The sequence below is a fragment of the Cladophialophora immunda genome (assembly GCF_000835495.1).
Source record: "Cladophialophora immunda strain CBS 83496 unplaced genomic scaffold supercont1.2, whole genome shotgun sequence".
Lineage (NCBI taxonomy): Eukaryota > Fungi > Ascomycota > Eurotiomycetes > Chaetothyriales > Herpotrichiellaceae > Cladophialophora > Cladophialophora immunda.
The window spans coordinates 1,914,029-1,941,390 of record NW_015622542.1 but is presented as its reverse complement, the minus strand read 5'-3'; the positions used below and the strand labels follow the sequence as shown (position 1 = coordinate 1,941,390).

Sequence of the window (27,362 nt, the reverse complement as noted above, 5' to 3'; positions counted from 1 at the left end):
ATCTGTAAATGAGAAGGGTCTAGGGTCTCTGGAGGTCGGGTATCGGCAATGATTCAAGGTCGAGTTGAAGTTGACATCACAAAGCAGGGCCCAACCTCTACCCCCCCTGTACCCCTACGGCTGGCGAAAGCTCAAGCTCCGAAGAATTGGTAAATATCTCTCGGCATTCCACGTTGCGACTTGTCTCACCAGGGTCAAGAAGGCGAGGAAGATTTGTTGGGCAGACCGAAAACCTCCGGAACAAGCAACGCCTTCGAAGGACACCGGGAGGCCATCTCGGATGAATCTTCTGCTTGGAGATTCTCCAGAAACCATCTTCGTCACGAGTCCGTCCTCGTCCGAATAGCTCAGACCAAGCCCACCAATGTCGGTCCAGTCCACGTCGCTCAGAAGCTCAAACTGTTCGCAAGGCCCACTGTCTCGCTGAGTCTGTGGTCTCACGTATGAGTAGAGTCCCAGAACCAAGGCGGACTCGAACAAAGCAGTTTCGGATTGGAACATCATGCCATCGGAGATGCTTCGACGACTCAAGAGTCGGAACGTTTGTGCGGCGTGCAGGCATGCTCGCCGAGCGGCGGCGGTTTCAGACCACTGTGTGACAATTTTGAGGGCGGCTTTCGCACGAGCGAGTCCGTTTCTTCCGGCGGCGTCTTGGAATAGAAATCGATCTGCAGTGAGATTCATGCAGGTGTTGTGCCAGGAAACCAGACAGTTGGGATTCAGCGAGTCGAATATGCCTCTGTAGCAACCATGGACCGCCGACAACACCTTGACCGCAACTCGGATCTGAGGATCCTGGGAGAGTGCTCTTGCAGAGTCGACATACGGAGAGTGCTCGTCTGCAAGTGCCGAGAGACGATGCCGGCCCTTTGATATCAGAGCCCAACAAATCGCGAAGAGGCCATGCATTTCGTAGTCTCCGGTCGAGCGCGGCAGACTCAACACATGGAGTCTCACCTCCTTCTGCGAACCATGTAATGAATTGCGCCAGGCGTCTGCGTCCGGAGCGTCGAAAGATGCAATGTTGTAAGGGGCAACGTACTTGGCTAGTTCGAAGTGAAGGATCGGTTTTCTTTCGTACTCGTGAGAGAACATTGCGTCGCCCATTGACAAGCACACGCATAGTCGTTTGATGCTTTCGACGCGGGCCCACGCCTCCCATTCCTCCTGGCCGTTGGTGGTGTTTTGAAACGCCTGCAAGGCATCATCGCCACTGCTTACGGGAAAAAGGCTGTGGCGTTGGGCCAGCGATATGGCTTCAGAGTACATCATCCGTACACAGCCGTCAAAGAATTTGGCCGGTGTCATGCGTGAGACACACAGCAGGAGCATGGCGGAAGCTAGGTAAGCCAGAAGCTGAGACGGCTTACTCTCCCAATCTGTGCTCGAACCCAACCCTTTCCTGCATCTCCGAACAGCGGCCGGCAACAACAGCCCCACGCATCTGTGTGCGTCCTTGTCATCGAGATAGGTGAGACCTACTAGACACATGGCAAGGAGGACGCTCTCGTCGCATGTGCTGGCCCGGAAAGTGGCACGGTGGATAAAGGGCATTCGCGGGTGAAAGTGGCGGAAGTAGAGGTTCAAACTCACTGCTAGGACTTCTGAAGATGGAAATGGGACGTCCGGCAAGCCCGAGGAATTTTGGCCGCCGTGTTGTAGTTCCAACTTCCGGACAAGTCGTGACCGACATTCGCGGTCGAAGCCACAATAAGACGTGGCATCAAGCGCTTGCACTGGCTGACTCCTTTTCCTTGCACTGGAGTCTTGTATGGAGAACAAATTTCCTGTGCACTCGACAATGATGTGGTTCCACCACTTGGGGCACAATAGGTGGTCTTCTAGCCTGGCGTCGGACGGCCAAAGACGTTGACTTCCAACAATCTGTCTTGCGGATGCGGCGAAAGCCATCTCGGGGGCTATCGTGGTCTGCTTCGACTGCAGGTCACTGTATGTCATTGATGTTGCAAGGCTATCGACTCGTGAACATTCTGCCGGCAGCCGGTCGGCTGCATCGACTCGCCCATTGTGGTGAGGCAGCAGCATCGAACGGTCGCGTATCGAATCCGATGGCGGCGAAACATATACGTCCCGTTCGTGCTGAAGCTGACAGGCCCATTCCAACCATAAGAAATCCTCCGTTAGCCGAGTAGTTTCGTGGCCGTTTAAAGGTTCGAGTTGGTCTACGCCGAGATCGGCCGTGGGAGGGAGAGATGTCGAGCTCAGGCTGTCATCCAGACCAAGAGAGGTCCAGGGAGCCATGTCAAGCATGCTGGGCTCATTGGACTGCCCCGATAAGAATTCTGCGTAGATGGAGTCTTCGGAGGCTTTGTAGCTACCCAAGCTGGACGTTGGACGGCCGTGACGAGAGGAGGCAGAGTCCACAACCCCGCTGTTCTGAGCAATCGACATTGTAAATTGACTCAATCCGGAGTCGTAAGCCTCAAAGGGAGCCAGGCTACCACACAGGTCATACCGATCTAGCTCGGGAGAAGCGTCAATGGCTTGCAAATTCATAAGAGACCGCTGAACGTCTTGTCCGAAAACCCCCAGCGGATGGTCGTAACGCCCTGGGCCCGAACACTGCTCGACATTCTGGATAGTGCTGTCTTGCACCGTAAACGTGTTGAAATTGTCTGATCCTTCGCTGGCACCATCGTGGTGATCTTTTATGTGCCGACGAAGAACATCACTGGATTGGGCGCGTTAGCACGCAGGTTGGTTGGCGGGGATTTGTGCATTGGATGATGCGGGAGCAATATTGCCAGCGGCGACTGACCTTCTTCCATAGGACTTAGCACAATAAGAGCACTTGAAGGGTTTCTCTCCCGTATCTTCTCCCACGTAAAAGTCAGCTGCCGCTTCCTTTGCGTCCCCACGACCACCTGGGCGTACTTACGGCTCCGGAGATGGCGACCTAGATGCTCGGCCTTGGAGAATCGACGGCCGCAGAAACGACACGTCTTATCGACTGGGAGCCGCATCTTGGTGACTGAGAAAAATCCTGGCCCACCAGAGAAGGCGTTCTAGACTGGAGGCGTCGTCCTCGGAACACTTAATTCATGCTGACAACTGCTACTCTCAGAAGGGCTGAGGTGTATGCAGAGTGCCGGTTGCGCCGCGATGCAATGACACCTGGATATCCAAGGACGAAGGGAGTTACGACAAGGCTAGACGAGTCGATTACGGAGGAATCTCCCTCCCCCGCGAACTGGGTTTTAGAGAATGCGGGGCAGCTGACGCACATTGATTACAGGGCAAGTCATTGGGCAGTCGGGGCCGGTACCGGGAAACTAATAGACTGTGTTCATACTGCGTATGCATTGCTTGTACAGCTCCGTAAGCTCCGGTGAACTCGGGACTCGGCAGTTACACGCCCGCGCACCATCCTTGTGCAGCCGGACCATACATAGGGCATCATCTTGGCCCAACCCTCCCGTTTCTATGATTCGATCTACACTTGGACGGAGGGTATCTGACCGCTCTGCTGGTGCCTCAATCCGCTGCCCGTCGTCGTACGGTCACCAAGAGTGAACCGTCCAGGTCTGCGACTCCGAAACTGGACGTCGGCGGCATCGACGAGTCGATGCTCGTCTTCTCTACCAGAGAAAAGTCGTACTTCGCAAGAAGACTGACAATCAGTTTTCGGATCTCCATCGTCGCAATGTTCCGTCCTATGCAAGCGCGATGGCCGGAGCCAAATGGCATCAGATATTTGGCCTTGTCATAGTCTGCATCCTGCCATCTTTCTGGGCAAAACTCTTCTAAACGCGGGCCAAAGACCTTCTCGTTGTGATGCAGAACGTAGTTCGAAATGCTCACGTCTGTGTGGCCAGGAACGAAAGAGCCCGCGATCTCTTGTCCACCTCGCGGTACCACTCGTATCAGTGGCATCACAAAGACCGGATTGATTCGAAACCCCTCGCTTATGCAGCTGTCAAGATAGGCGAGGTCTGAAATGGAGCTGAACGGATAGATGGAGGAATTGGTAGGGGTGAGGACGGTGTCTATCTCATTTCTGAGTTTTTCAAGCTTCGCAGGGTTGTGGAGCAGATGCCAGAGGAGCAGTGTCGTGCTGGCTGCGGTAGTATGCGACCCTGCGATGATGAAGCCGAAAGCTTCGGTCTGTACATCCACCAAGTCAAAGGTTCTGCCTTTCGAGTCGGTGCCGGAGTCTAACTCTTCGAGCAGCCGCTCGAGCAGATCTCTGCGATCTCGGGGAAGATTCAGTTGGGCGTTGACGGAATCGATGGCCCTCTGGTAAGGGTTAATGAATGACTCTCTGTCTAGAACGGCGGTGGCTCAGTACTGCCACTTACAAGTCGTAACAACTGTCGCCCCGAGATACTGTCACGGATCTTGCGTATTGGAACGTTCTGGAGGTATTTCTGCACATAAGGGATGACCCAGGGGATCTGCCCCGACACCATGGCCAGTTTCACCTTGCTTGCCGTGAGTCACCGAGTGACGGAAGGCGTGTAGAGCACCGAGCACTTACATGGGTCCGTAGACTTTCGAGGATATCTGATCCTCCCTTTTCGAGGGCCCCGAACGAGCGTGAGAAAGCAAGCTCACCCAGAACATCAATCACGAAGAGGGAAATCCAGTGCTTCAAGTCGATTGTCTCGGAGTCCTTGGCCGCTAGGTCCAAGCGTTTCATCAACTTTTCCATACACTGGTCCATGTAGATTTCCATGCTCGACACGGACTGGATCGAAAAGCTGTACGCGACCGCCTTTCGTCGTGCGGAATGGACCTCTTCATCTCGTGCGCCGAAGAGGTTTGGTCTCAGGGCGGTGAAAGCGTCGTAGAAGTGACTAGATGTACCTGAGTAAGTACAGAGACATAGCATGGAGTCTGAGATGGCTTGCAGTGTACCCCTTTTCGAAAGAACGCCCGGCCCCGTATATTGACTTGAGCGCCCCACCGTCGCTCACACTCAGATGGTTAGGACCGATGCGAACGATTGAGCCGTACCGCCTATGGAGAGACAAGAGGGTGTCCTCATAGTGCTCGCCAAGGACCTGCTGGACTTTCCAGAGATTGGTAATGGAAGCGAGAAAAGGCCCGGGGAACTGGCGGAGAGGGTGGAAACAGCATCGGTGGACAGCCAAAGCCACCAAGACAAAGATACAGACGCCCAAGCCTCTGATCAATATACTAAGCACGCCCATTCTGAACGGAAATATGGACTGAGAATAGATTGTTCCATCAAGAGCTCGGCCAGATGAGTATAGGTGAATAAATAGGGAACCCATTTTGCATGTGGCGCTCCTGAATGCCGAAGCCTCTACCGTGAGGGAGACTGCACGCTACCAAACACCTCCGCAGTCGGGAAATTTGGCGATACGATATAGATGAACCTGACTATACCATTGTACAAGACATGACAGCATCGGATTGGCATACGCTAGAGACGCTATGTTTTCAAACAGCTTGCGCCAGCTCCCAAAAACCTGCAAGGTGCAAAGACCGTCTTGACATCCTCGGTGTTGTTCTCAATATCTACGTGAGGACTGAGAATGTAGGGACACGTCGAATCGAGCGTGGCCAATCAAGGTCTTGCCCCGGTGCCCCATCGACTTGAATCCTCTGGATGGCAAAGTGGTGGCGGAAACGGCGGTAGTGAGGTCTCCATATGGGGACTTTTCGGCCATGGTGTTGTACGGAGAATGTGGGGATCAGCGATCCGGGGAGCATTCGAGTGCCCCTCAGCACGACCGCGTAGCAGGACGGATCTCAGTCATCGGAACATTATAAAAGACAACCAAGCTTGCGGAGAACGACAGGAGCAGCACGCACAGCCTCTGGGGCAGAAAATACAGATCCTACGGCCACTCTAGTCTACAACACGCAAACATGGTGAAAGCTCATACTTTATACGACGACTTTGCTGCAGCCTCACGGCCGTTCCGAGCCGATGCAAGCATAGCCGACGTTGAGGTCGAGGGCGAGATCCCCAAAGAGCTCGATGGCACCTTTTATCGCGTACGTGCAGAGATATCCATTGTCGCTTCGTCGTGTCATCCAAATGCTGAGCGCAGGACAGGTGATGCAAGATCCTTACTACGACCGCGACTATTACCTTGACGGGGCCAAGACCATCGCGTTTGACGGGGATGGCAGCATCAGCGCGTTCCGCATCAAGGACGGGAAAGCGTCCTTCGAACAACGCTATGTCATGACAAAGCGTTTGGTCGCCGAAAGGAAGGCTGGCAGGTCTCTGTTTGGGATGTATCGAAGCCCGTTCTCGCACCATCCGTGTGTCAAAGCGGTCGCCGATACCACTGCAAACACCAACGTGATCCTCCACGCGAACAAGCTGCTTGCCTTGTGCGAACACGGGCCAGGATATGCGCTCGATCCAAGTGAGGTGCCCAGACTCTCTCTGAACAGCTCGCTGACGCCTGGTAGACAGCCTGCGAACCATTGGACATGACATCTTCCCAGGCCAAATCGATCCCGACCTTCCTTTCACAGCACACCCCCATGTATGCTCCATACTCGGAGGCGCGAGGAAGTACGCGCATAACTGATGGACACGACAGGTTGACCCCACGACCGGGGAGCTATGTGCCTTTGGCTACGGCATGAAAGGCCTCGGGACCCCTCAGGTAGGCTTCTTCTTGCTCCCCGAGGAGAATCAAGCAATAATTTCTCGCGCAGATCTCGGTCTTCATCATCGGCCCGGATGGGAAGAAGAACTATCACAGAGACCTTGAATTTGACCGCGAGGCTGTCAATGACTCTGGGATGATCCATGACTGCGCCATCGTGAGTTGCCATTGAAGAGCCGTCCGTGTCAATGAAGGTGCTGATCGGCCACAGACGGAGAACTATATCATTCTCTACAGAATTCCTTTCGTCGTCGACACCAGAGATATTGAAAAGCCGGGGAACCACCAGTGGTGAGTCGCGGACATAGCTTGCAGGCGTTTCAGTTTTCTATGAAGTTGACAAGGCTAGGTATTACGACGAGCAAGCTCCCGCCTGGTTCGGTGTCGTCCCGCGTGACCTGTCCAAGCCTGTGCGGTGGTTTCGATATAAAAACTGCATGGCTATCCACAGTGGTGGATCGTTTGAGGAAGACGGGAAGCTGTAAGTCTTCCTATGCTGTCCGAGGCAAGCCTCGAGCGCCCTCTGAATACGGGTCCAGATACTTCGATGCAACCGTAGCATCTCATAATGCCTTTGCTTTTCTACGTAAGTGGCAAGACCGATTTCTCCTACGGCAGAATCCGGGCACTGAACGCATAACAGCCTGTCGACATGGGCCAAATCCTGCTCCGACCGACATCACTGTCAACTACATCAGGTTCTGCATCGATCCAAATGCCGCGTCTGATCAGATGGAGGATCCAGGTAAGTCTGCACTGCGCGGGCGAGGGATCTTGTGGAAGCTCATTTTTATCATCAGAGGTCCTCTTGCACATACCTTGTGAATTCCCCCGTATCGATGAAAGATTATTGATGCGGAAACGTGAGTATCCAATTCCATGTGCTGGTGTCGCCGCTTACGATTTGTCCGCCAGCTCGATACACCTTTCTCGATTGTTTCAAGCCGGACGCTGGAAAAGAAACTCAGCTCTATCAGGGCCTCAACGCATTGGCCCGCATTGATTCGAAGAAAAAGGAGATCGAGTATTTCGTGCCGGGCCCAGAATGCCTTGTTCAGGAACCTACGTTCAGTCCCCGAAGCCCGGAGGCGCCGGAAGGAGATGGCTTCTTGATCACCATGGTGGACAACATGGCTCTACACAGGAACGAAGTGGTGGGTCTTCATCAACACATCATTCCAGGACAGGATGTGACAGGCCTCAAAGAAAAAAAAAAAAGGCTTCAAAGAAAAAAAAGGCTAACACATCAACAGATCATCCAGGATACTCGCGATTTCCAGAAGATCGTGGCCAAAATTGTCCTGCCTTTCCGTCAGTACTTTCAAGTATTAGCAGGCAGACCTCGGGACTAACTGTCAGTAGGGCTCCGGTCCGCCGTCCACGGCAACTGGGTCGATGCGACGCGTATTCCTGAGACAGAACCAGCCATCGTCCAGCCCTTTGCCGACATCTATCCAGAGGTTCCGACTGTCAAGCCCGAGCAACGCAAGGTTACCCAGAACGGGAACTAGAACGGGACCCAGAACGGGTGGGCGCATTCCAAGGCTTAGCTTTAGGGGTTGGACGACGGCCGGCCATCCACCCCGTCACGAGTGCTCTCACTATACCCTGATCGTATTCCTTTGCTGTTGTCTATGTGACATCCAACAATTTACGGGTCTGCCTAGGCTAGGTGGGCCATATAGTGGGAAAGGGTCATGAGGAGAGATATGATGTTGGAGCTATGCCAACCCACAACCTCATTGATATTCCCTAGTAGCTGGAGTCATTTCGTAGGCAAGTATGTAAATCACGACGAATGCTTCCTTTTTTATTGAGAATGAAGTCTGTCCTGGATAGTCACATTCCTTCGACGCTAGAAGCTCCAGTCTAAATGGTCTCCCGGGTTGTCACCTATATTTTTGCCGGAACATCGCAGGATTCACAACCGGAGGCCTGGCGTGTAGTCGGCAAAGTATAGAACTAGGGAACAAAACCCTCTTATAGGGACCTGAAAGTAGCGTCTCCCGAGTTATCGCTGATAATAGAACTTATCTTAGGACGGAGCTTCAACTACTGTGTGTTATTTGAGAACCTCGACAAGTCTCGACTAATTCAAAATATTAGAGCGGCAGTTTGCACGTAGCTGGTTTAAACTTACTCGTGACCACGCTGTGAGGGCTCTCTAGAGGTCACCAATAGATATAGCTATATAGGCTGCGTGTCACGGCCGGCCAGGCCTCCCCTTGGATCCACTAGGCGGTCCTAGGAAGTGCTAAGAGCGCACGCCCTATTCCTACTTATCGTAGACTAGGAGCAACCTAAGGGGTTAACTCTCCTAATAACCTAGATAATCTATATATTATATCTCCTATAGCTACCATCTATCAGTTGGAGCGTAGCCTGTATCGCTATATCTATCGGTGGCCCCTAGGGAGCCCTCACACTGCGAGCCAACTGATAGATGGCAGCTATAGGAAGCTGTAAAAACATAGATTATCCAGGTTATTAGGAGAGTTAACCCCTTAGTTTGCTCCCAGCCTGCGATAAGTAGGAATAGGGCGTGCGCTCTTAGTACTTCCTAGGATCGCCTAGGGGATTCAAGGGGAGGCTTAGCCGGCCGTGATAAGTGGGATCTATTTTGGTTTGCTCTCACTACATTACCCTTACATATACACTATTACTGAAAGTCGGACAGAGGCTCTTAATGCGTCACTAAAGATCTGCAATGTTCAGAGACGATTGTTTCATTTGTCCGAACCGCAGCAGCTAATCAAAAAGAGAAGACGATAGTTTTTCGTCCGCGACTACCCGGTTAGCTTCACAACACACTTCTCCCCCTTGAGCTCCCCTCCCCTCACCATCTCCATACCCACCAACACCTGCTCCAGATCGCCTGTCAGCAACCTGACCGGGTGATGTCTCAAGCGCCCCTCATCCAGCAGCTGCTGTGCGATCGCCCACAGCCTCTCCCCAAGTGCCAGATCCTCGTTGCTCGAGGGCCGTGCGTATGGTGCCGGCCAGACGCAGCCTTCACCAAAGAGACAGGGCCCCAAAACCCAGTCCGTCTTGACAATGGCGCGCGTGGCGACGCTCTGCTCAAACGGATCCAGCGAGACGTACTTGCCGCCCGCCCGCCCGATGGCCGCGAAGCAGAAGGCGGTGGATTCGACCGACGTGATGCAGTCGAGGGCGTAGCGCAGGTTGTTTCTGGTATAGGACTTCTACCACGGTGTTATGAGACTGAGAAACTTGAGAGTCGGGACAAGGGTTATTTTGCTGGGCACTTACTATCTGACTAGCGCAGTCTTGCTCATGATAGTCGAATGTCGCCTCGACGCCGTAAGATTTCAGCCGTTCGTAATGCACGGGCGAGCAAGCCGTAATGGGGATCATGTTGATACTAGCCGCAAATCAATCAGTGAGACCGGTCTGTAACTCCACTCATGTCAGGAATGTAGTGGTGGTGTTCCTCACAGTTTGAGGAGCTGAATGGCAATGGTCGCCGTTGCTGTCCCGCCGCCGTAGACGAGAACGTGCGCGGGCTTCTGCACGGGGGCGTCTGGAAGCGGCAGGCCGAGACGGTTCAAAGCCAGACCCGCGGTGCCAATGGCTGCGCTCATTGTGGCACCGCCTTCTGTGGTGATGGAAGGAGGCAGTTTCAGCCAGAACGGCCCCGTTGGGATGTTGTACTCCCCAAACGCCGCACGGTAGGGTCTTTTGGCGTTCATCTCGTACTGGGCGCCGCACACGCGGTCGCCGATCTCCACGGCCGTGACCGCGACGCCGCGAGCGACGACCGTACCCGCGTAGTCAGCGCCGAGCATGGCACCGGGCGTCACGAAGTCGCCGCGCATCTTGGTGTCGCTGGGGTTGAGGGACAGAGCCTCCGTGCGGACGAGGAATTCATGACTTTGCAGCGGAGCTAGAGGCGTGGCTTCGCGAATGCACACGCGGTCTCCTGTCTCTGCAATGATTGCACGTTGAGTCGTTGGCGGGAAGAAGCCAGCGGCTGTTTCAATACCCATGGATCCCATTTTGGCACACAACCAGAGATCAAGATGGTGTCGCGAGTCTTGTGCACCGGGTAAAGCGACGCTCTCAGGAGCGAGAGCCTGGATGCCTATTAGATTAATATGAGGTGAGGAACCTACCAAGTAGAAATGGCACTCACAATAGGTGGTACTCTACCTCCACCATTAGCGATATCCCTGGCCGCAACTATACAGAATGGCCTGTGAAGGGCGTGATTGGTCGGCCAAATAGTCTTGCATACTGGGGCAGGCCTGTGGGTCCACGGTGGGCTGCCTTAGCCTAATGCAGCCTTTCGGTGATTTTAGGCTTTCTTCGGACAATCACCTGGGATAGCGAAAGACATGGACATTTCAAACTCTCCAGAACGAAAGGAAAGATCCAGAAATCTATTTCGTGGGTAGGGGACGAAAGAAGTGGAAAACCCAGAGACAACCAGAAATGACGGTCAAGCAGGCTCCCAAAAAGGCCCTTCTATGCTTCCATGGGACGGGCGCAAAGGGGTCGATCTTCAACGTGCAGATGGCGAGGATCTGCTACCAGCTGCGGGATGTGTTCGAGTTCATCTTCCTCGAAGGCCCGCGCGAGTGTCCGCCAGGGCCCGGGGTGCTGCCCATGTTCAGCGGCCAGGAGCCGTACCGCGGCTGGTTTGGCGGGCACGACGTGACCATCGACGACAGCATACGGGAGATCAACGGCGCCGTGCAGCGGGGTCTAGACGACTGGAGACACGGTCGTCCGGACGCCGAAGTTGACATTGTTGGCGCCATCGGTTTCTCGGAGGGCGGGCTCGCGCTGGCTTTGATGCTCTGGCTGCAGCAGGAACAGAAGCCGCAGCGGGAGCAGCACAGAGAGCACCAAGGCCCATTCTTGTCGCTCCCACGACTGCAGTTCGCCGTTGTCAGCTGCTGCTTCTTTCCACGGGAGGCATCACTGTGGCTGAATGCGCGCGCTCAAGCCCAGGGCATGGCTGCTGCCCTCATCGACGTGCCGACACTGCACATCCACGGCAACCGTGACTTCTGTCTCGGCCGCGCACGCCAGCTGGTGCGCAACCACTACCGACCCGAGTGTGCCACAATCGTCCAAGTCGATGCCAGCCATCACATGCCCAACCAGAAGGACGACGTCGCCGAGGTTGTCAAGCACATTCGGAGGTTGGCGGGCGTACAAGCCAACGTAGCATAGATTCTCGTTTCTCATTAGCCCGGCGAAGAGGCCTCACAAATACTAGAGATGGTCGCTAGACCCCGAAGACTACGGAAATTTTGGCTGTTATAAGATATGCCGAAGATACATCTTCCTTTCGGCGGTATCGCTGAGATCCCGACAACCTATTTCAAGCCCTGGCTTTGGCTCCCTGATCCAACGTGGCGTCCGTAACTCTGAGGACGGGGTTCCTCGCAAAGGTATTCAGGATGGACAGATATCCCTGCATTACCACCTCAGCGGCTCCAGGCCCATAACGTTCCTTCCTCAGCTTCACCGTAATCAACGGCTCTCCTTTGCTCGGATCATCCCCCATCTGCAGCGTGATATCGTACGGAGTGCCAGCTCGAGGAATGTCAGTTTCAATCATCTTTGCCTCACCAATGCTTCCGCTTTCTGTCTGGCCTTGCTTGTAGTCGAAAATGGCCTGGAAGAGGGGTGCCTGAGAGGAGGGGTCGTTGGCACAGGGAGTAGTGGGCAGGCCGAGGCGATCGAGGATGACGGGTAATGGGACAGCGCTGTGGAGGAGAGCGGAGCGCATCTGTTCCTTGGTGGCGCTAAGGGTTTCATTGAAGACGTGGCCGGAGTCGTAGGCCAAGCGTAGAGGGAGGTAGGTTGCGAAGAAGCCCATTGTGGCTTGGTCGATTAGGGAGGCGCGGCCGGAGTCGGCAACGCCAATTGTGATATCGTCAGAGCCGGTTAGCCGAGCGAGCAGGATGTGGAACGAGGCGAGGTAGAAGTGCATTGAGTGGCTTGTTGCTTGCGACTACGGTCCTTGATACGAACCGCTACCATACGGTTGAGCCTTGTGGAGATCTCGTGCGAGGTCCAGTCGGGTGTTTCCGAGCCGGATGGGTTGGTAGCGGCGAATGAGAGGCTGGGCAGGCGGGTTGGCAGGGTTTGAAAGAGGTCAGACCAATAACTCAGGTCGGCATCAAAAGAGCCCGAAGTGAGCTGTGCACGCTGCCGGATCGAGTAGTCGACGTAGCTGGGTGCTGATTCGAGCGGGAGACCGCTGTAGAGTTGGCTGACATCGACGAAGAGGTGTTCGGTGGTCCAGCCATCGCCGACAAGACGATGATAGGCAATCACCAGAAGATGATCAGTGGGCGTCCAGAAGTAATCGATGATCTTCAGTGTGTCTCCCTTCTCTAGTTCGTAATTCGCCCCTTGGAGGTCCTTGAATGCTTCGTCGGCAGCGTGTCTGTCTGACACTTTGATGGATTGAAACGAATTTCGGGGTGATTTCATAACTGCTTGCAGAGGCTCCTGGAGTGAGGGGTCTGGATCAGAGATAAAACACGTGCGAAAGGCGTCGCTTCGCTGCAGTGCCTGCTCAAAAGCCCAGGCGAGGCGCGCTAGGTCAAGAGGACCTTGCATGTACATGCCAATGGTGCTGTTGAATGTGGTCGGATCCAGAGGAAGCAGCATCTGTTTCCACGTATATTCTTGCATGATGGAAAGCGCTGCCACGCGCTGAAATCCATCATCCTCGGCTTCAGATGCTTGGGACGGTGGCGTTGGAATGCCACTACTTTGCTCAATTGAGAAAGTGGCGCTTTCATTGGACGTGCCGGCGGTCGATGACGGGGTTGTAGGCGGCACGTCCTGGGTTGTCTGCACCGTCTCCTCTAGAGATCCAGAATCAACCAGCGGAATCAAGTCGGGATTTAAGCGAGAGACAGCTTCTTCGACCAAGTCGGCAGCAGAGGCGCCGCCTAGGATCTTCAACAAAGGAACGTCGAGGTTGAGATTTTTGGCGAACCACGAGGCCACCGTCACGGCACTCAAAGAATCCACTCCCTGGTCGATCAACGGAGCCGTCAGATTCAGCTCGTCGGCCGTGGCCAACAGCAAAGCTCCACGTATTCTGCTAGACACGCCCTCGAGGATGATGTCGCGGACCTGATCTGGGGTCTCAGCCTTTGACAATTGATCCTTGAGGGATGCGACAGCTCCAGTGGCTTCGTTGCCAGTTGTACGACGGTCAGACAGTTTGAATACGGTAAAGCGAGGGTCGTTATACCAGGGAATTCGATCTCGGTCCTTCTCGTCCATATGTACCATGCCGGTGACGAGCTCCACATCGTCGAGCTCCCTATTTCGGCCAGCCACAACAGCTTCCGCAAAGAGTGCATGGAGCTCCCACTCTTTGACTTCGTCGGCGAGGAACTTGCGGGTTTGGGAATCGTTCTCACGCCCGGCGCGGGAAATGAAGCCTACCCCAATGACAGCACCAATATCGATAGTCGATGCTGCCATGCCTCGAGCGCGTCTTTGCTGGGTTATTGCGTGGAGGTACGCATTTGCAGCACTGTACGCGGCTTGCCCAGGGTTTCCAACAACCATCACTATAGACGAGAACATGACAAAGAAGTCCAGGGGCTTTGCAGGATCAGACAAACGCTCATTCAGCAGGCGAACACCTGTTACTTTGGGCGCCAGGACCATCTCCATCATCGGGAGCTCCATGTTTTTGAACATGACGTCCTGCAGTAGGAGTGGCCCAAATGCCACCCCGGCGATTGGAGGCATCGACGCGTGCACTTCTGCAAGGCCTCTGTCGACGGCGGCTTCATTGGAGATATCCCTATTTGCTCGTAGTTAGCATCTTCTAGAGAAGCATATGGCCAGGGCTCCGACATACATGGGAAGCACCATCACTCTCCCCCCAGAACGAGCGATATCGTCGATCCAACGTTGGTCAATTTTAGGGACACGACTGGATAGCACGAGATGGCGCGCGCCATGCTCTACCATGAATCGAGCGATCGAACGACCCATATCACCAGCGAGACCGATCAGCAAGTACGTTTTGTCTCCTACAAATAAGTCGTATGACTCAATGGGGCGGATACGACTTTCGATGAGTTCGTCTGTTGTCCAGTCAATTATTGCGTTGATTAACGAGCTGCTTTTTGAAGCTAAAACTTCATGTCCAGCGAGGATAGGCATTCTGCCCATATCTCTGCCTTTCCGCACCGCTTTGACAGCATTCGTGAGAATCTGAGTCGCTGCGTGAATGCTCAATGTCGACACTGGTGTTGCGACGTTCTGGAACAGGTAGTCGGGGCCAAGGATTGAGCAGGTAGGCGGAAGACACTTGACCAGTCGACAGCTCAAGCTTGCCGGGTTCTGCTCGGCGACCAAGTCGTATAGTACAGAAATATTCGTTGGCAGTCTCTGGCGCAAGCTTCGCTCGGTCTCCTTTTCGTGTAGATGAATCCACCGGACACCGGACACCTGAGGTGCATCCTTAGTGGAAACAAATGTCAGTGAGACACCAGCAGCTGCAGCTTGGTCGCGGAGACTCTCAACATAATAGCTGGGAGGCTCCATGACAATGACACCAGAACCTTGGACGAGGTCGGACATCAGGGTGACGGCGACAATATTTGCTGAGACGTTAAGAAGCGGCAAGTTGTCCCACTCCTCTTTTTTTCCGACATAAATGACTTGACGAGAAGGAATGAGAACATGCGAAGCATTGCTGCTCGACAAAGCCAGCACGACTGTATCCGTGGAACCGACAACGCTGCCCTGAATTAGATGGTAGAACCCAAGTTTGCCGACTCGGACAGCCTTTGCGAGCGAGTACTGCACCTGGACCTTCAACAAGGTCTCGTCAAGTGACGAGGGAATAGATTGCTCCATATTTGCTCTGAAGTAAGGCGTCCCAGCTTCGTATTCTAGGCTCAAAATCTGCTTTCGGGGGTCTAAGCTGGCTAGGATGGGACGGCGGGCGGAGTTGAGTCGATTGTTCCTGTCTACATCGCGTTTGAGACGTGGTATCAGGACCTTGCCACCAGAAAAGTAGAGCTCTGGTTCTTGCGTCCATAAAACGCCGCTGTCCTCCCATTTTGCGCCAGTTTCCAGACGCAGGACGGTCTCGCCCAGGAAACAAGGTTCCAGATTTTGAACGCTGTCAACATCGAGCAGTTGGATCTGAATGTCGGGATATTCGTGACGCAGTGTTCGAAGGAGACCGATCGTCATCGCTTGCTGAGCATTTGCAACCCAAGCGTCTTCAGTCACCCACAAGACATTGTGAGCAGCGTTGAAAATGGTCTGTAGAGCATCAAACTTTTCGTCGTCCAATCCAGCAAAAGTGGGCTCATCAAGCTCTGAGAGTACAATAAATGTTGACCCGGGTTGTAAGTCGGCGTTGATGATCTCTCGAAGGCTTGGGACAGTATCCAACTTGCGTGCCCGGAAGATGCTGTCGAGTTGACTGAGGAGCTCTGCGGTCTTTGGTGAGGAGCCTCCAACGATAACTAGAGGGCTATAAGAGTCCTCAACAGGTACTGCCAGGGGCGAGTCCAACTTCTCTATTAAGTCGTCTACCGCGTGGGTGAGAAACACGCCGCTCGGGAAGGTCGTACTGTCTGGATCGAGAGAGCGGGTGTCGATGCCAGAGAACCCGGATCTCTTTAATATCCTGTCCCATTCAGCGTAAGGAACGAAGGGTCCCAGCACGCGACCTTCGTCATGACCGGACCACCAGTCTGGGAACAATCCAAAGATGAACCCGACACGAGTATGCTGGCGGTGTGCGATTTCAATGACAATCAATCGACCACCAGGTTTCAGCAGAGACCGGACATTTGCCAGAGTCGCTTCGAGATTTGGTGTGGCGTGGAGCACATTGGATGCCGCGACCAAGTCATACGAATTGGGCTTGAATCCCTGTTCGCTAGGGGGACGGCGGATGTCAAGTGGTTGAAACTCCATCTTTTCTGCGTGTCGCTCGAACTCTTTGGCGGCTGGCTCGAAGAAGGTGCGTGAAATATCGGTAAAGGTGTAGCTGTTGAAAGAGAGCTGATCGTGGTTCAAGAACAATCGCGTCGCTCCTCCTGTGCCCGCCCCTGTTGTCGTTGTTAGCCATCGTCATGGTTAGAGGCCCTGGTTTATACGTACCGACTTCAAGAACATCCAAGTTAGGGTATCGGTGATTGATTTGCTCGAGAATTCGTTGGTAGTAGTAATAAGATTGGCCGTAACTAATTTCCCCGCTGTAGAACTCGGTAAGCAGGCCGTCGTGGTCCAGCAGGTCGAAGGCATTCTCATCGTTGCGAAATGTGTCCAGAGCGGCTTCGCCAACTCTCTGGATGAGACGCACGAATGGCTGGGATATATTCCTTGACAATTGGTCAGCCAAAGCGTCTTCTGTGTCTATGCGAAGACTTACTCTCGAATCATTACTTCGATATCAGCGCGTGTATCCTCATCCCAAGCTGGTGTGTACCATACATTGCGACCGGCCTGGGTCTCACTGAGCACATGCTCACACCACTGGATATACTTTGCGAAATGGAAGGATGCTTTGTCACGATCCTCGGCGGTCACATTGTCCAACACAAATCTGATATACCAATATGTGATCCGCTCAATGATTGCAACGTCCCTCTTGTCCTGTTCTGTAGCGTGTCTGTCGACCTCGTCGAGCAACGCATCAGGATTCAGAGGACCCAAGCTCCACTTAGTATACATGTTGTGATCGTCTTCAGCGGAGGGCGGGAATGTTGGTTTGAAACCTATACCTTCGATGTGGAGCATCGTTGCCTTGGTCTCGGGGTCGAATATCTCAATATCGCCTTCAAGATTTGTGCCGACGCTTGCTACAGTGGTGGAAATAAAGTCTACTTCACTCGACAAGGCGTCGATCTGATCAGCAACCCACGGGTTCAAAGCGATGCGACCGATTCCCGTAGGAACGAGCAGGGATCGTAGACGCCCATCACCCGGAGCACTATAAGCCCCAATCATGCTCTGAAAGGCGACATCGAGAGTGCTAGGATGTATGACCATATTGCGGTGGCCATCTTCTAAGCGATGGAACTTGATGGAACCATGCGCCTTGCTGTCACCGCGTCTGAGACTGGTGATTCCACGAAATTGCTTGGTATAGTTATACCCAGCTTGGTCGAGCATATTATAGAACGGGTCGATGCCAACATCGTTAAGGTGAGCTGGTACGTCCAGAGGAGTAGGTAGAGCATCACGCATTACCGGCCCGTAAGTGATGGCGAGCGTGCCAGCGACGGAACGAGTAGGCCCGGTTTCTCTAGCGAGGCACGAGTTGATGGTGAAGCCATACATTGCATATGTATCCGTAGTTTGCGATTGGTCCACGTCAAGACTGAGGTTGAGTTCGACCATGCTGTTCTCATCCTCAAAGGTAACTGCCTTATCAATTTTGAGGTTCAGAACTTCCAAAAGCCGAATGCTTCGATCGCCACTCAGTTTGACGGCGGCTTCCATGGCCATGACAACGTAGCCTGCTCCAGGGAATACTGTCTGTCCTTGAAGTGAGTGGCCGTCGAGCCAGTCAATATCACGTGGCCGTATGAAGTTCTGCCAGTGCAGCGACGACGGAGTGCTGTGGGTTGAACGCCTGCCGAGTAAGAGATGAGGTCTTTCTGCGTCAAGCAGTGCACGTAGGGCGCGGGATTCCTTCCTGTATGAGCGTGAGTGATCCCAGGAGTAGCTCGGAAGCTGCTTGGACACATCACGGACGCTGTGTGCATCAATGGATAGGTTGCTATACAGCTTGTCAATATCAACAGCCGCTGAGCCGAAGTGCGCCCATAAGTACCCCAAACATGACGAGAAAGCTTCAGTGTCGTCTTTCTTCCGCTCCATGCAGCCGACATATGGAAGGTCAGACCCGGTACAGTTCTGGATAGTCTGCAGCGTCGGATTCTTCAGGGCAGGGTGAGCGCCAACTTCGATGCACATGTCAAGGGGGGTATGCTTCAGGACTGCTAGCTCAACTGCCAAGGAGAAGAGAACTGGGGAGAGCAAATTCTCTTTCCAATACTCGGCACTAAGGTCCTCGCGCCGCATGATCTTCCCTTCGTACACGGAAGAGAGCCAGGTGCTTCGGGGCGCGGCGGGCGGAGTGGAGGCATCACAGCTGCAAGCTCTCAAAGCAGCAACGTACGGCTCTGCGCAAGGACGCATATGGTGCGAGTGGTAAGCCTTGTCAACTTTGAGGACTCGAGCAAATCGCGACTCGTCAATCAAAACATCGTATGCCTCCAGAATGGCATCTTTATCTCCAGATAGGGTGACGCTCTCTGGGCCATTACTTGCTGCGACGGTCATTCTCCCTTCAAATGCCTCAAGAACGCACAAATCATTCGCGTCGTCGAAAGAGGTGCCTGCAGCCATCATGGCACCCTCTATACCATCTGGACCACGCGCGTATTCTGCGGTAAGGCCGCGAAGGTATGCTATGCGGATGGCTTGCGACGCCGATATGAAGCCAGCAGCGAAGGCGCATGCTATCTCTCCGGAGCTGTGGCCAATGACGACCTTGAATGTCACCCCTGCCGCTTCAAGAAGCTTGATCAGCATGATCTGGACCGCACAGCAAAGTGGCTGAGAAAAGGTAGCGTCGTGCACATTGGAGGCTTCTCCCTCGAGGAGAAGCTGATCCACGAGGTTCCATCCAGGTCGGTATTTTTCTGGTAAGCTCTGAAGACTGTAATCAAGCTCTGAAGCGATGCTCCGCGCATACGCAACTTCAGAAATCAGAACCTTTCCCATAGCTGGCCACTGAGCACCCTGGCCAGTAAAAATCCCTAGGATTTGGGGTTTTCTCTTCACATCCGACAATGTTGTGATAGCTTGTTTTCCCGAGACCAAATGCGCATCGCGGTCAAGAGCCTCGCAGAGTGCTGGCACGGTTTTAGCTTGGATGGTATGCCGGACTTGGAGGGTCGACCGCTTTTTCAGCAGTGTCCAGGTCAGATCTCGCAGCTGGAGGTCTGGGTGGCTGTCTAGACTTTGTTTGAGATCGTCCATGTTAGCTCTGAGTGATGCGATGGAGTTTGCGGAGAGAACAATCGGGGCCAGGCAAGGTGTTGGTGTTTGCTCTAGTGCTTCCTTCGAGACAGGGATGTATGATTCCACAATTATATGAGCATTAGTTCCACCAAACCCGAACGAGTTGACGCTCACACGTCGAGGTTGATTGAACTTGAGCGCAGGCCACGCCCGTTGCTCTGTCACGACCCGCAGGTCCGAATAGAATGGAGCCACTCTCGGATTCAGCTCATTGAATAGCATGTTTGGTGGTAGAACGCCATGTTGTATCACCTGCGATGCTTTAATGAGTCCAGCGACCCCTGCAGTGCCTTCGGTGTGGCCGATGATGGTCTTTATACTGCCCACGTATAGTGGGTCTTCGTCGACGGCACGCTCTCTGTCCCCAAAGAAAGCAGACGAGATGGCACAGGCTTCTTGTGGATCTCCTGCTTGTGTTCCCGTTCCGTGGGCTTCAAAATATTGACACCGGTCCCCAGGTTTCGTAATGTCAAGACCTGCCGTGTTGTAGACTTGACGAATGAGTGCCTCTTGTGCCGCAGGGCTCGGCATTGTTATGCCAGGAGTTTTGCCGTCTTGATTGATGCCGCTTTCGCGTATTATACATTCGATGGTGTCACCATCTGCGATTGCCTGCGATAGAGTCTTGAGCACCACAGCGGCAATGCCCTCACCCCTAGCGTAGCCGTCCGCTGCAGCATCCCACATCCGAGACCGGCCTGTGGGTGAGAACATATTGAGCTTACTTGCAGTGATAAAGGGGGTGGGGCCAAGAATTAGGTTCGAGCCGGCCGCAACAGCAACTTGACTTGCTCCTGTTCGAAGCTGCTGCACGGCAAGGTGAACGGCGACCAGAGATGAGCTGCAAGCAGTATCGATAGTCATACTGGGTCCATGCCAACCAAAAGCGTAAGAAACTCGGTTGGAAAGAATAGAGGCCGCGGCGCCGGTGGCTGCATAGGTGCTCAACGCATCCAGGTCATAGTTCGAGTTATCAAGAAAATCTCGTTGCATCAACCCGACATAGACGGCGGTAGGAGAGCCTCGGAGGTCCTCCATCTTAAGTCCCGCCGATGTGAGGCTGTCATAGACGGTCTCCAGGAGGAGGCGTTGTTGAGGATCGATTGTATCGACTTCATTGGGGGAAATGTTGAAGAAGCTTGGATCAAATGCGTATGGGTCTTCTTCGAGAAAGTATGCGTATTGTGCATTTGTTCGGCCATGATGAGCTCCATCAGGATGATAATAGCCCTCTATGTTGAACCTTTCCTTGGGAACTTTCTTCACCAAGTCTCTGGGCGATTTCAGAAGCTGCCACAGTCGAGAGGGGTTGCTCGCGCCACCAGGGAAGCGACAACCACTGCCGATCAGTGCGATGGGCTCTTTCTGTTGAGCTTCGAATGGACTCATGGCAATTTGGGCGAGGTACTGTGCCACGCGGTGCCTGTCTCTTCACATGGCTGAGCTTCTTGCGCATGGTCGACTCTTCATCATTAAGAGAGAATCGGCGTGGCAGGCAACTTGCCTCTAACGCCGACATTTCGGCCTCATTGGCGCCCATGTCGCCTGGAATTCTGCTGTGTAGCAGAGTCGCCAAAAGCGAAGCATGCACGCCGATCCCTAAAGGCAGTTGCATATCTTCCTGGGAGGGTAGGCGTGGTAGGATCAAGCAATGTCGTGTTGTTGCAGCAGGATTTGGCGAGGTTGGTTAGTGGCTTGGCTCCGGGCTAAGATTGGCGTCTTAGCGGACGGGGACCGACGGGTCGCGCCGACTCAGAGCCTTTCCATACTCATTCCAGCTCTGCCTATGCAGCTCTATGGAAACTACTGTAGAACTAGATCCTTGCGGCACGGGAAGCAGAGCTTAGTGGTCCTCGGTTGTGTCCCCGCCGATGCCTGGACACCTGTCAAGGCCACCAGGCCAAATCCCTGAAGATGTCTTTCGCAAGGGAAGAAGAAGAACAATTGTCAATGTAGATCATTCAGAGTCTCCCGAACCGGGGGGTCCCCGACGACAGACTCAGGCATTCACGTCGTCGGCTGCACCCCAAATGCAACTCTCTATTCTTCGTCCCACTTCTGAGAATGGGAAGGAGTCGTGTTATTCGATGGATAAGTGGTAGACAGGTGCCCCGACCTACACCGTGCAAGTATGCTCTCGTTAGCTGGTGGTCCACATCTCGTACCCCTCTCATCCATCCTGACCAACACAGGTTGAATATTGAGACGTTGTTATATCTCCGAACTACAGTGTAAAGCTTGGTGACAGGGGAAGAAGTAAGTGTTCCTGTAAGAGATATCTATACTGTATACAGTTCCAGGTATAAGACGAGGAGCCTCATATACAAGAGGCATAGAAGTAGTAATGGTCTATCTTCGATATAATGGGTGTGACTCATGAGTAACATGAGAGTGGGTGTTATCCGTTGGGTATATCGTGATTGTAGCAATGGAGCGGGGAATCTTGAGAAGTGCATAAGGGTGAAGCTACTATTGCATGCAATGATAACGAAACTGCACCTGTATATGAATTATCCGTTCCACATCCGGTCTTCCTAACAGTGGGGCGGGCAGTCCTGCGCAGCATACAAGGGTGAAGCCGCTTTTGCAGGCGGCTATACCGAGACTGCAGTTGCTTATCAGCAACGTTGCAAAGCAGCAGTAGGGGGATGCAGCCAATAAAATACGCTTGCTCAGCCATACTGATCACACTCGGTGCGTTGCATGCGACTTTTCGAGTCCACTTAAACTCTTGTACATTAGTAGGTTACGTGGACACTGAGATGTACTTTTGGCTCCCCGAGCCTGTCGGTCAGTTTATGGACAGGTATAAGTGTATCATGGGTATCGGCATTTTCACCTTCATGGTCTGTCCGGCGTTTTTCTCCTCCCATTCTGTTGTGTTATTTTCGCCGAGCACCGAATGTCATCGGACCGTCACCCGGACTATGTGTCGGCAAGGGCTGACTACCCAGCTACTGCAGACATCGCCATTATTCGACGTGCCGATGGTCGAACATTGCGGAAGTCGTGCGACAGGTGCCACCAACAGAAGCTACGATGCGTAGGAGATAAGGCTTCGTTGACTCGATGCAAACGTTGCCAAAGAGCTGGACTCGAGTGCGTCTACGGGGCCAGATCAAGCAAGAAGACTAGCCAATGCAGCGTCGAGACTTTTGTCTCCTGGGAAAGCTGGCCCGCAGATGCCGCGATCCCGACACTGGACGACCCTGTGGGCGAGCTGGACACGATGTTTGGTCTTGAGTTGACGCATTTCGAGGACGTCTTTCCCCTTTCTCCCTCGTCTCGGCCCAGCACTGGCGGGAGGAGTGCCGCATTTGGCGACCCCAATTCGTCCGCGTTTGAGCAGAACTCTGAGGCCCTAGTTAGCTCAGCGCCAAACATGCCATTACTTCCCTCTGGGGGCTCATCTAAAGCATGCGATGGACTCGTATCTGAGCTTTCCGAGCCGTCGGCGGAGCTTACCAAGGCTTTCCAGGAATTGGAGGCGACTTTTCTTGGGACGGCAGAGGATCACACGAACCGAGGAACTCAAGATTGTACGGCTTCAATTTCGAGCACCAAATGTGAATCTTGTACTGACACCAGTTTCAGACCCCGTCGGCGAAGCCTTGAGCGCCCTTAGCAACTTTTTGGCCGTTTTAAAGCTTAGCAACGCGGAGGAAGCAGGCATCCATCGCACATCTCAAAGTTCACACGATGCCCACTTGCGGAGCAAACGAGCTTCAATAGAAGCTCAAGGCTATGTGTTGAGTGTCAAACTTCTAACGTCGCTGTTGGAACGAATGCTACAGAGTCTTTTAGCGTCGCCATCGCCATCGCCAACGGCGTCCGCCAACTCATCCAGTCCTGACAGCTCTCAAGATGCAATCAATCTGAGAACAAGTCTAGGAGCATTGGGGAGCAAATTCGCCGATGCAAGTCACGTTCCATACAGTCTTCGACTAGGAGACCTGTTCGTGCCTCCAGACCATTTTGGCAACGCTTTGAATTCAAGCCTTGACTTGCTACGCATTGGCTACAGCCGGCTCAGCGAGATGGAAGACTTACTCGGGATACCATCTACGCAATCAGGACAGAGTAAATCGTCCCTGGCGTGCCTGGAGCGCTTGGGCCTCACACAGCCAACGGTGCCGGATAACGGAGTTTCAAGACCGTCGTTACCAGCTCGTTTCGTAGCATCAATATGGGAGGACGAGACAGGCATCAACAAAAGGTCCTCTGTAGTGTGCCTACACCGTTGTCGTGCTGCAATTTTGGGTCTTATCGAGCATTGTGCTTGACATACACTGTAGTAGCGTCTAGCGGCGTCTCGGTTAGCTGATGTGGTATGAGCCTCACTACAACTTTGACCAATTACTTGGATTTGGAACGCCAGCTCGACCCATACATTCGATAACGTGTTATATGATGATCTATAATGTGCGCTGTCTAGATGGCTACAACCTCCTACCGGGCTTTCATATATTCTCCTTAGCTTCAGGCCATGAACCAGAAAATGACCTCATCCACGTGAACGTTACATGTCACTACCCGCAATTCCCCATAGTTACTGCCGACCGAGTATAGACCTCTTTTCTTACGGTATCGTTTTGTTCGTACGGCAAATAACTATAGCCATTCATGATGATGTCCCCTATAGAACATATAGGATCAAAGTGGGGCCGTCTCGCCGTTACTTGTTTCGGCAGTACTTGTCGTCGCGCGAAGATCAACTCGGAGAGAATCACCAGTCACAGTAAATGCCATCAAATCATTGAAATAGACTTTCATCAACCGTAGTAATGCGAACAAACGATGGAAATGTACAAAAGCGACGAATCTCACAAACAGTATGTTTTGGGTGGTGGATGTAGCCAGACTACACAAGTACTTCAACTCTTCAAGTCCATATAGCGCATTACCACTGAAGCTGCGTGGCTGCAACCACTGCTGCGGCGAACTTCACTCTAGAGATTCAGCCATTGTCGTACAGTCACAGCTGCTGGTCCAATTCAGATCATTTGGGAACATTTCCTTCTCAACGGTGTGAATACAAAACTTCGACTGTGAATAACGTTCATTGCGGGACACTTCCGGAGTTGGTCAAGGCTTAAAAGCCATGAAACTTTCTGTTCAACCTTGATTGGTACCTGTTCCAGTCAAGACATACCCCGGATATCCCGTTGGTGCAGAGCGGGATGCTGTCCGCTCGGAGGGATGTTCTCCGCCGTCCCTCGTGCTCATATAGACATTGGAGGTTTTTGTAGGCTCATTTCGGAGCCATTACCTGCTGACATGAGAGGACGCTCACAGTACTTCTCAACGCCAGGACAGCATGGCCATTCTGACCATCCTCCGAGAGACGTCGTCGTGCACCTTCCTTGCCATTGTGTTCCTTGGCTTCCTTATTTATAGCGTTGTAAAGGTCAGCCGTAGTAAGAATCCGTCTCTAAAGAATCCAATATTGACAGGTACGTAGTACACCTACCGACTGTGGTTCCACCCTTTGGCACGGTACCCGGGCCCCCTCCTCGCCCGAGCATCCTCTTACTGGGCGACATCGCATGCGCGCCAGCTTCGCAAGGCTCACGCTATCCAGCAAGCTCATGAGAGGTACGGCCCCGTGGTTCGCGTGGGCCCAAATGAACTGTCGTTTGCCTCCCCAACGGCATTGAAAGATATCTACGGACACGGACAGGGACTGCCGAAGGCCGAATTCTACAAGGCCGGCAAATTCACGACGGAAGATAGCGTTTTCAGCATCCGCGACAGAGCACAGCATGCGGGGAGGAGGTCACTCATGGCGAAGACCTACTCTCAGGCACACGTCTGGACCTACGCTCCTCTCTTGCGCGAGAAGATCTCACAGACGCTGGACCAGCTTCACGAAAGATCGCAAAGCGGATCCGAAGCTGTCAATGTCTACCCCTGGCTTCACTTCCTAGCCCTGGACGTTGTCTGTGAGTTCTGTGACTGTCCTCAGCATGGAGTGGCGGCCGAGTAACCACCATCTAGTTCACTTCTCCTTAAACCACGAAAGCGGAACACTAAGGACAGGTGAGGCGCACCCCGTCATTCGGGAGCTGGAGGCTTTTCAAGCAGCGTTTGCCTGGGTATGTACGTCAAGACCAATCCTGCGAAACGATGAAGCTGATCAGCACAGACGGCATTATTTCCACCACTTCGGTCCTTTGGACGGTTCCTCCCGTGGGTTTCTGTTAGCGAGCCGTTTACCCTTCTAAATGAATGGATAGAGGTAGGAAATCTCCCGGACAAGATCCAACTTCACGTAAAGTTGATCGTTTTTGTCAGTTCTGTGTCAACATCGTGCAGCGAGAGCGCAATTCGGACAAACGCTCTGCTGTGATGACGAGCCTGATCGAGAAACCGGATGCGTGGCTGAAACGGAAACTGACCGATGTCGAAGTCGCGGAAGAGCTCCTGGCAATCATGATTGCCGGGAGTGGGACGTCGGCCAACACGATAGTCTTTCTGATCTGGGCTGTTGTCCGCCATCCAGGAGTATACAAGAAGCTCAAAGCGGAGGTGTATGAACGGATCCCGCATCCACGGGATGTACCCGACATTACTGCAGCGAACAAGTTTCCGTACACGAATGCCGTGATTATGGAGGCTCTCAGAAGGTATCCAACGATTCCAGGCGGCCAACCCCGTGTTGCCGTTGACAATGGCCTCGTGGTGGATGGAAATCAAATCCCCAAAGGAGTGGGTGGAGTACATTGATCTTGAGGCATAAAGATGGACTAACTGGGACAGACCATCGTGGGGGTTCAGAACTACTCGATACACCAAGATCCCAACGTATTTCCCGACCCCGACTCCTTCCTCCCAGAGAGATGGCTTGGAGAAGACACATCAAGACAAAGAGCGGCATTCAATGGCTTTGGCACTGGATCACGAGCTTGCATTGGGCGCAAGTAAGTTGCTCACCAGTGTCCCATCGTGATTCGTAATGACCTCTATAGCCTTGCTATGATGGAACTTCAGCTCGTAGTCCCGTCTTTCTTTCGTCGGTTCGATGTCACGATTGCACCAACCACGGCCGATTCCGACATGATAATGACGGATGGCTTCAGTGGCGGTCCGGTGAGCAAGAGTTTGAATCTGTACTTGAAAGAGAGCAGTCAATAGTTGAAACAAGTCAAGGAATATGTGCTGCCAACCTGCCATCATAACTGAGAAGCCAAAGGTATAGCTCTAACAGGAAGCAAATTTTCGCATGGATCAGTGATTATTCCTGTGACTCTGAATCGCTATTCGAGATACCGTATTAGAGAGCAGTATTTTCCACAAGTCGAGCTCCCCGACATGCAATGATATGTCGCAAGGATGATGACAGACGTTTCGGGACGCAGCCGAGTCCCTATCGCTTGCAGTTCCAGCAGAACTATCTCGGCCCAGGGCCCGCAATACCAAAGCTGACTACTGAATCTACTGACGCTGCAGATGAGCACTCTGGCAATCGGTGGCTTCTGGTGAACGGGATTCATCCGATTCGAGCTTTTTCCGTGCTCCGCGTGAATGCACCGGTCACGAACATCCTGCCTCCTGTCCTTATCTACCACAACGACTATATTATTCCGCCAACGCGAGGCGCGATGTTCCGTCTTGTAGCCGTAAGTCTAGGCGGGGAGACTGTCCTTAGCGATATCATTGGGGGTTATGAGAGAC

At 53.2% G+C, this 27,362-nt stretch overlaps 4 protein-coding genes across 4 annotated transcripts; 1 reads left to right on the top strand and 3 right to left on the bottom strand.

The window, feature by feature from the left end:
- Nucleotides 1-114: 114 nt before the first annotated feature.
- On the bottom strand, nt 115-5,174 carry PV07_02979 (uncharacterized protein; the record flags this gene model as incomplete). Its single annotated transcript, XM_016389636.1, has 5 exons — nt 115-2,692; nt 3,620-4,257; nt 4,320-4,442; nt 4,499-4,817; nt 4,879-5,174. 5 exons carry the CDS (start codon nt 5,172-5,174, stop codon nt 115-117), a joined length of 3,954 nt encoding a protein of 1,317 aa, XP_016251538.1.
- Nucleotides 5,175-11,967: 6,793 nt separating this feature from the next.
- PV07_02978 (uncharacterized protein) lies at nt 11,968-12,468 on the bottom strand (the record flags this gene model as incomplete). Its single annotated transcript, XM_016389635.1, has 1 exon — nt 11,968-12,468. One exon carries the CDS (start codon nt 12,466-12,468, stop codon nt 11,968-11,970), a length of 501 nt encoding a protein of 166 aa, XP_016251537.1.
- A 68-nt stretch (nt 12,469-12,536) lies between these two features.
- Nucleotides 12,537-21,077, bottom strand: PV07_02977 (uncharacterized protein; the record flags this gene model as incomplete). The annotated part of the gene is made up of 4 exons (XM_016389634.1): nt 12,537-14,427; nt 14,485-16,702; nt 16,755-16,975; nt 17,026-21,077. The coding sequence occupies 4 exons, from the start codon at nt 21,075-21,077 to the stop codon at nt 12,537-12,539; spliced, it is 8,382 nt and encodes a 2,793-aa protein (XP_016251536.1).
- Nucleotides 21,078-22,590: 1,513 nt separating this feature from the next.
- On the top strand, nt 22,591-27,170 carry PV07_02976 (uncharacterized protein; the record flags this gene model as incomplete). The annotated part of the gene is made up of 10 exons (XM_016389633.1): nt 22,591-23,227; nt 23,283-23,911; nt 25,000-25,095; nt 25,150-25,630; nt 25,686-25,783; nt 25,834-25,926; nt 25,983-26,396; nt 26,448-26,608; nt 26,657-26,777; nt 27,138-27,170. 10 exons carry the CDS (start codon nt 22,591-22,593, stop codon nt 27,168-27,170), a joined length of 2,763 nt encoding a protein of 920 aa, XP_016251535.1.
- Between the last annotated feature and the right edge of the window lie 192 nt (nt 27,171-27,362).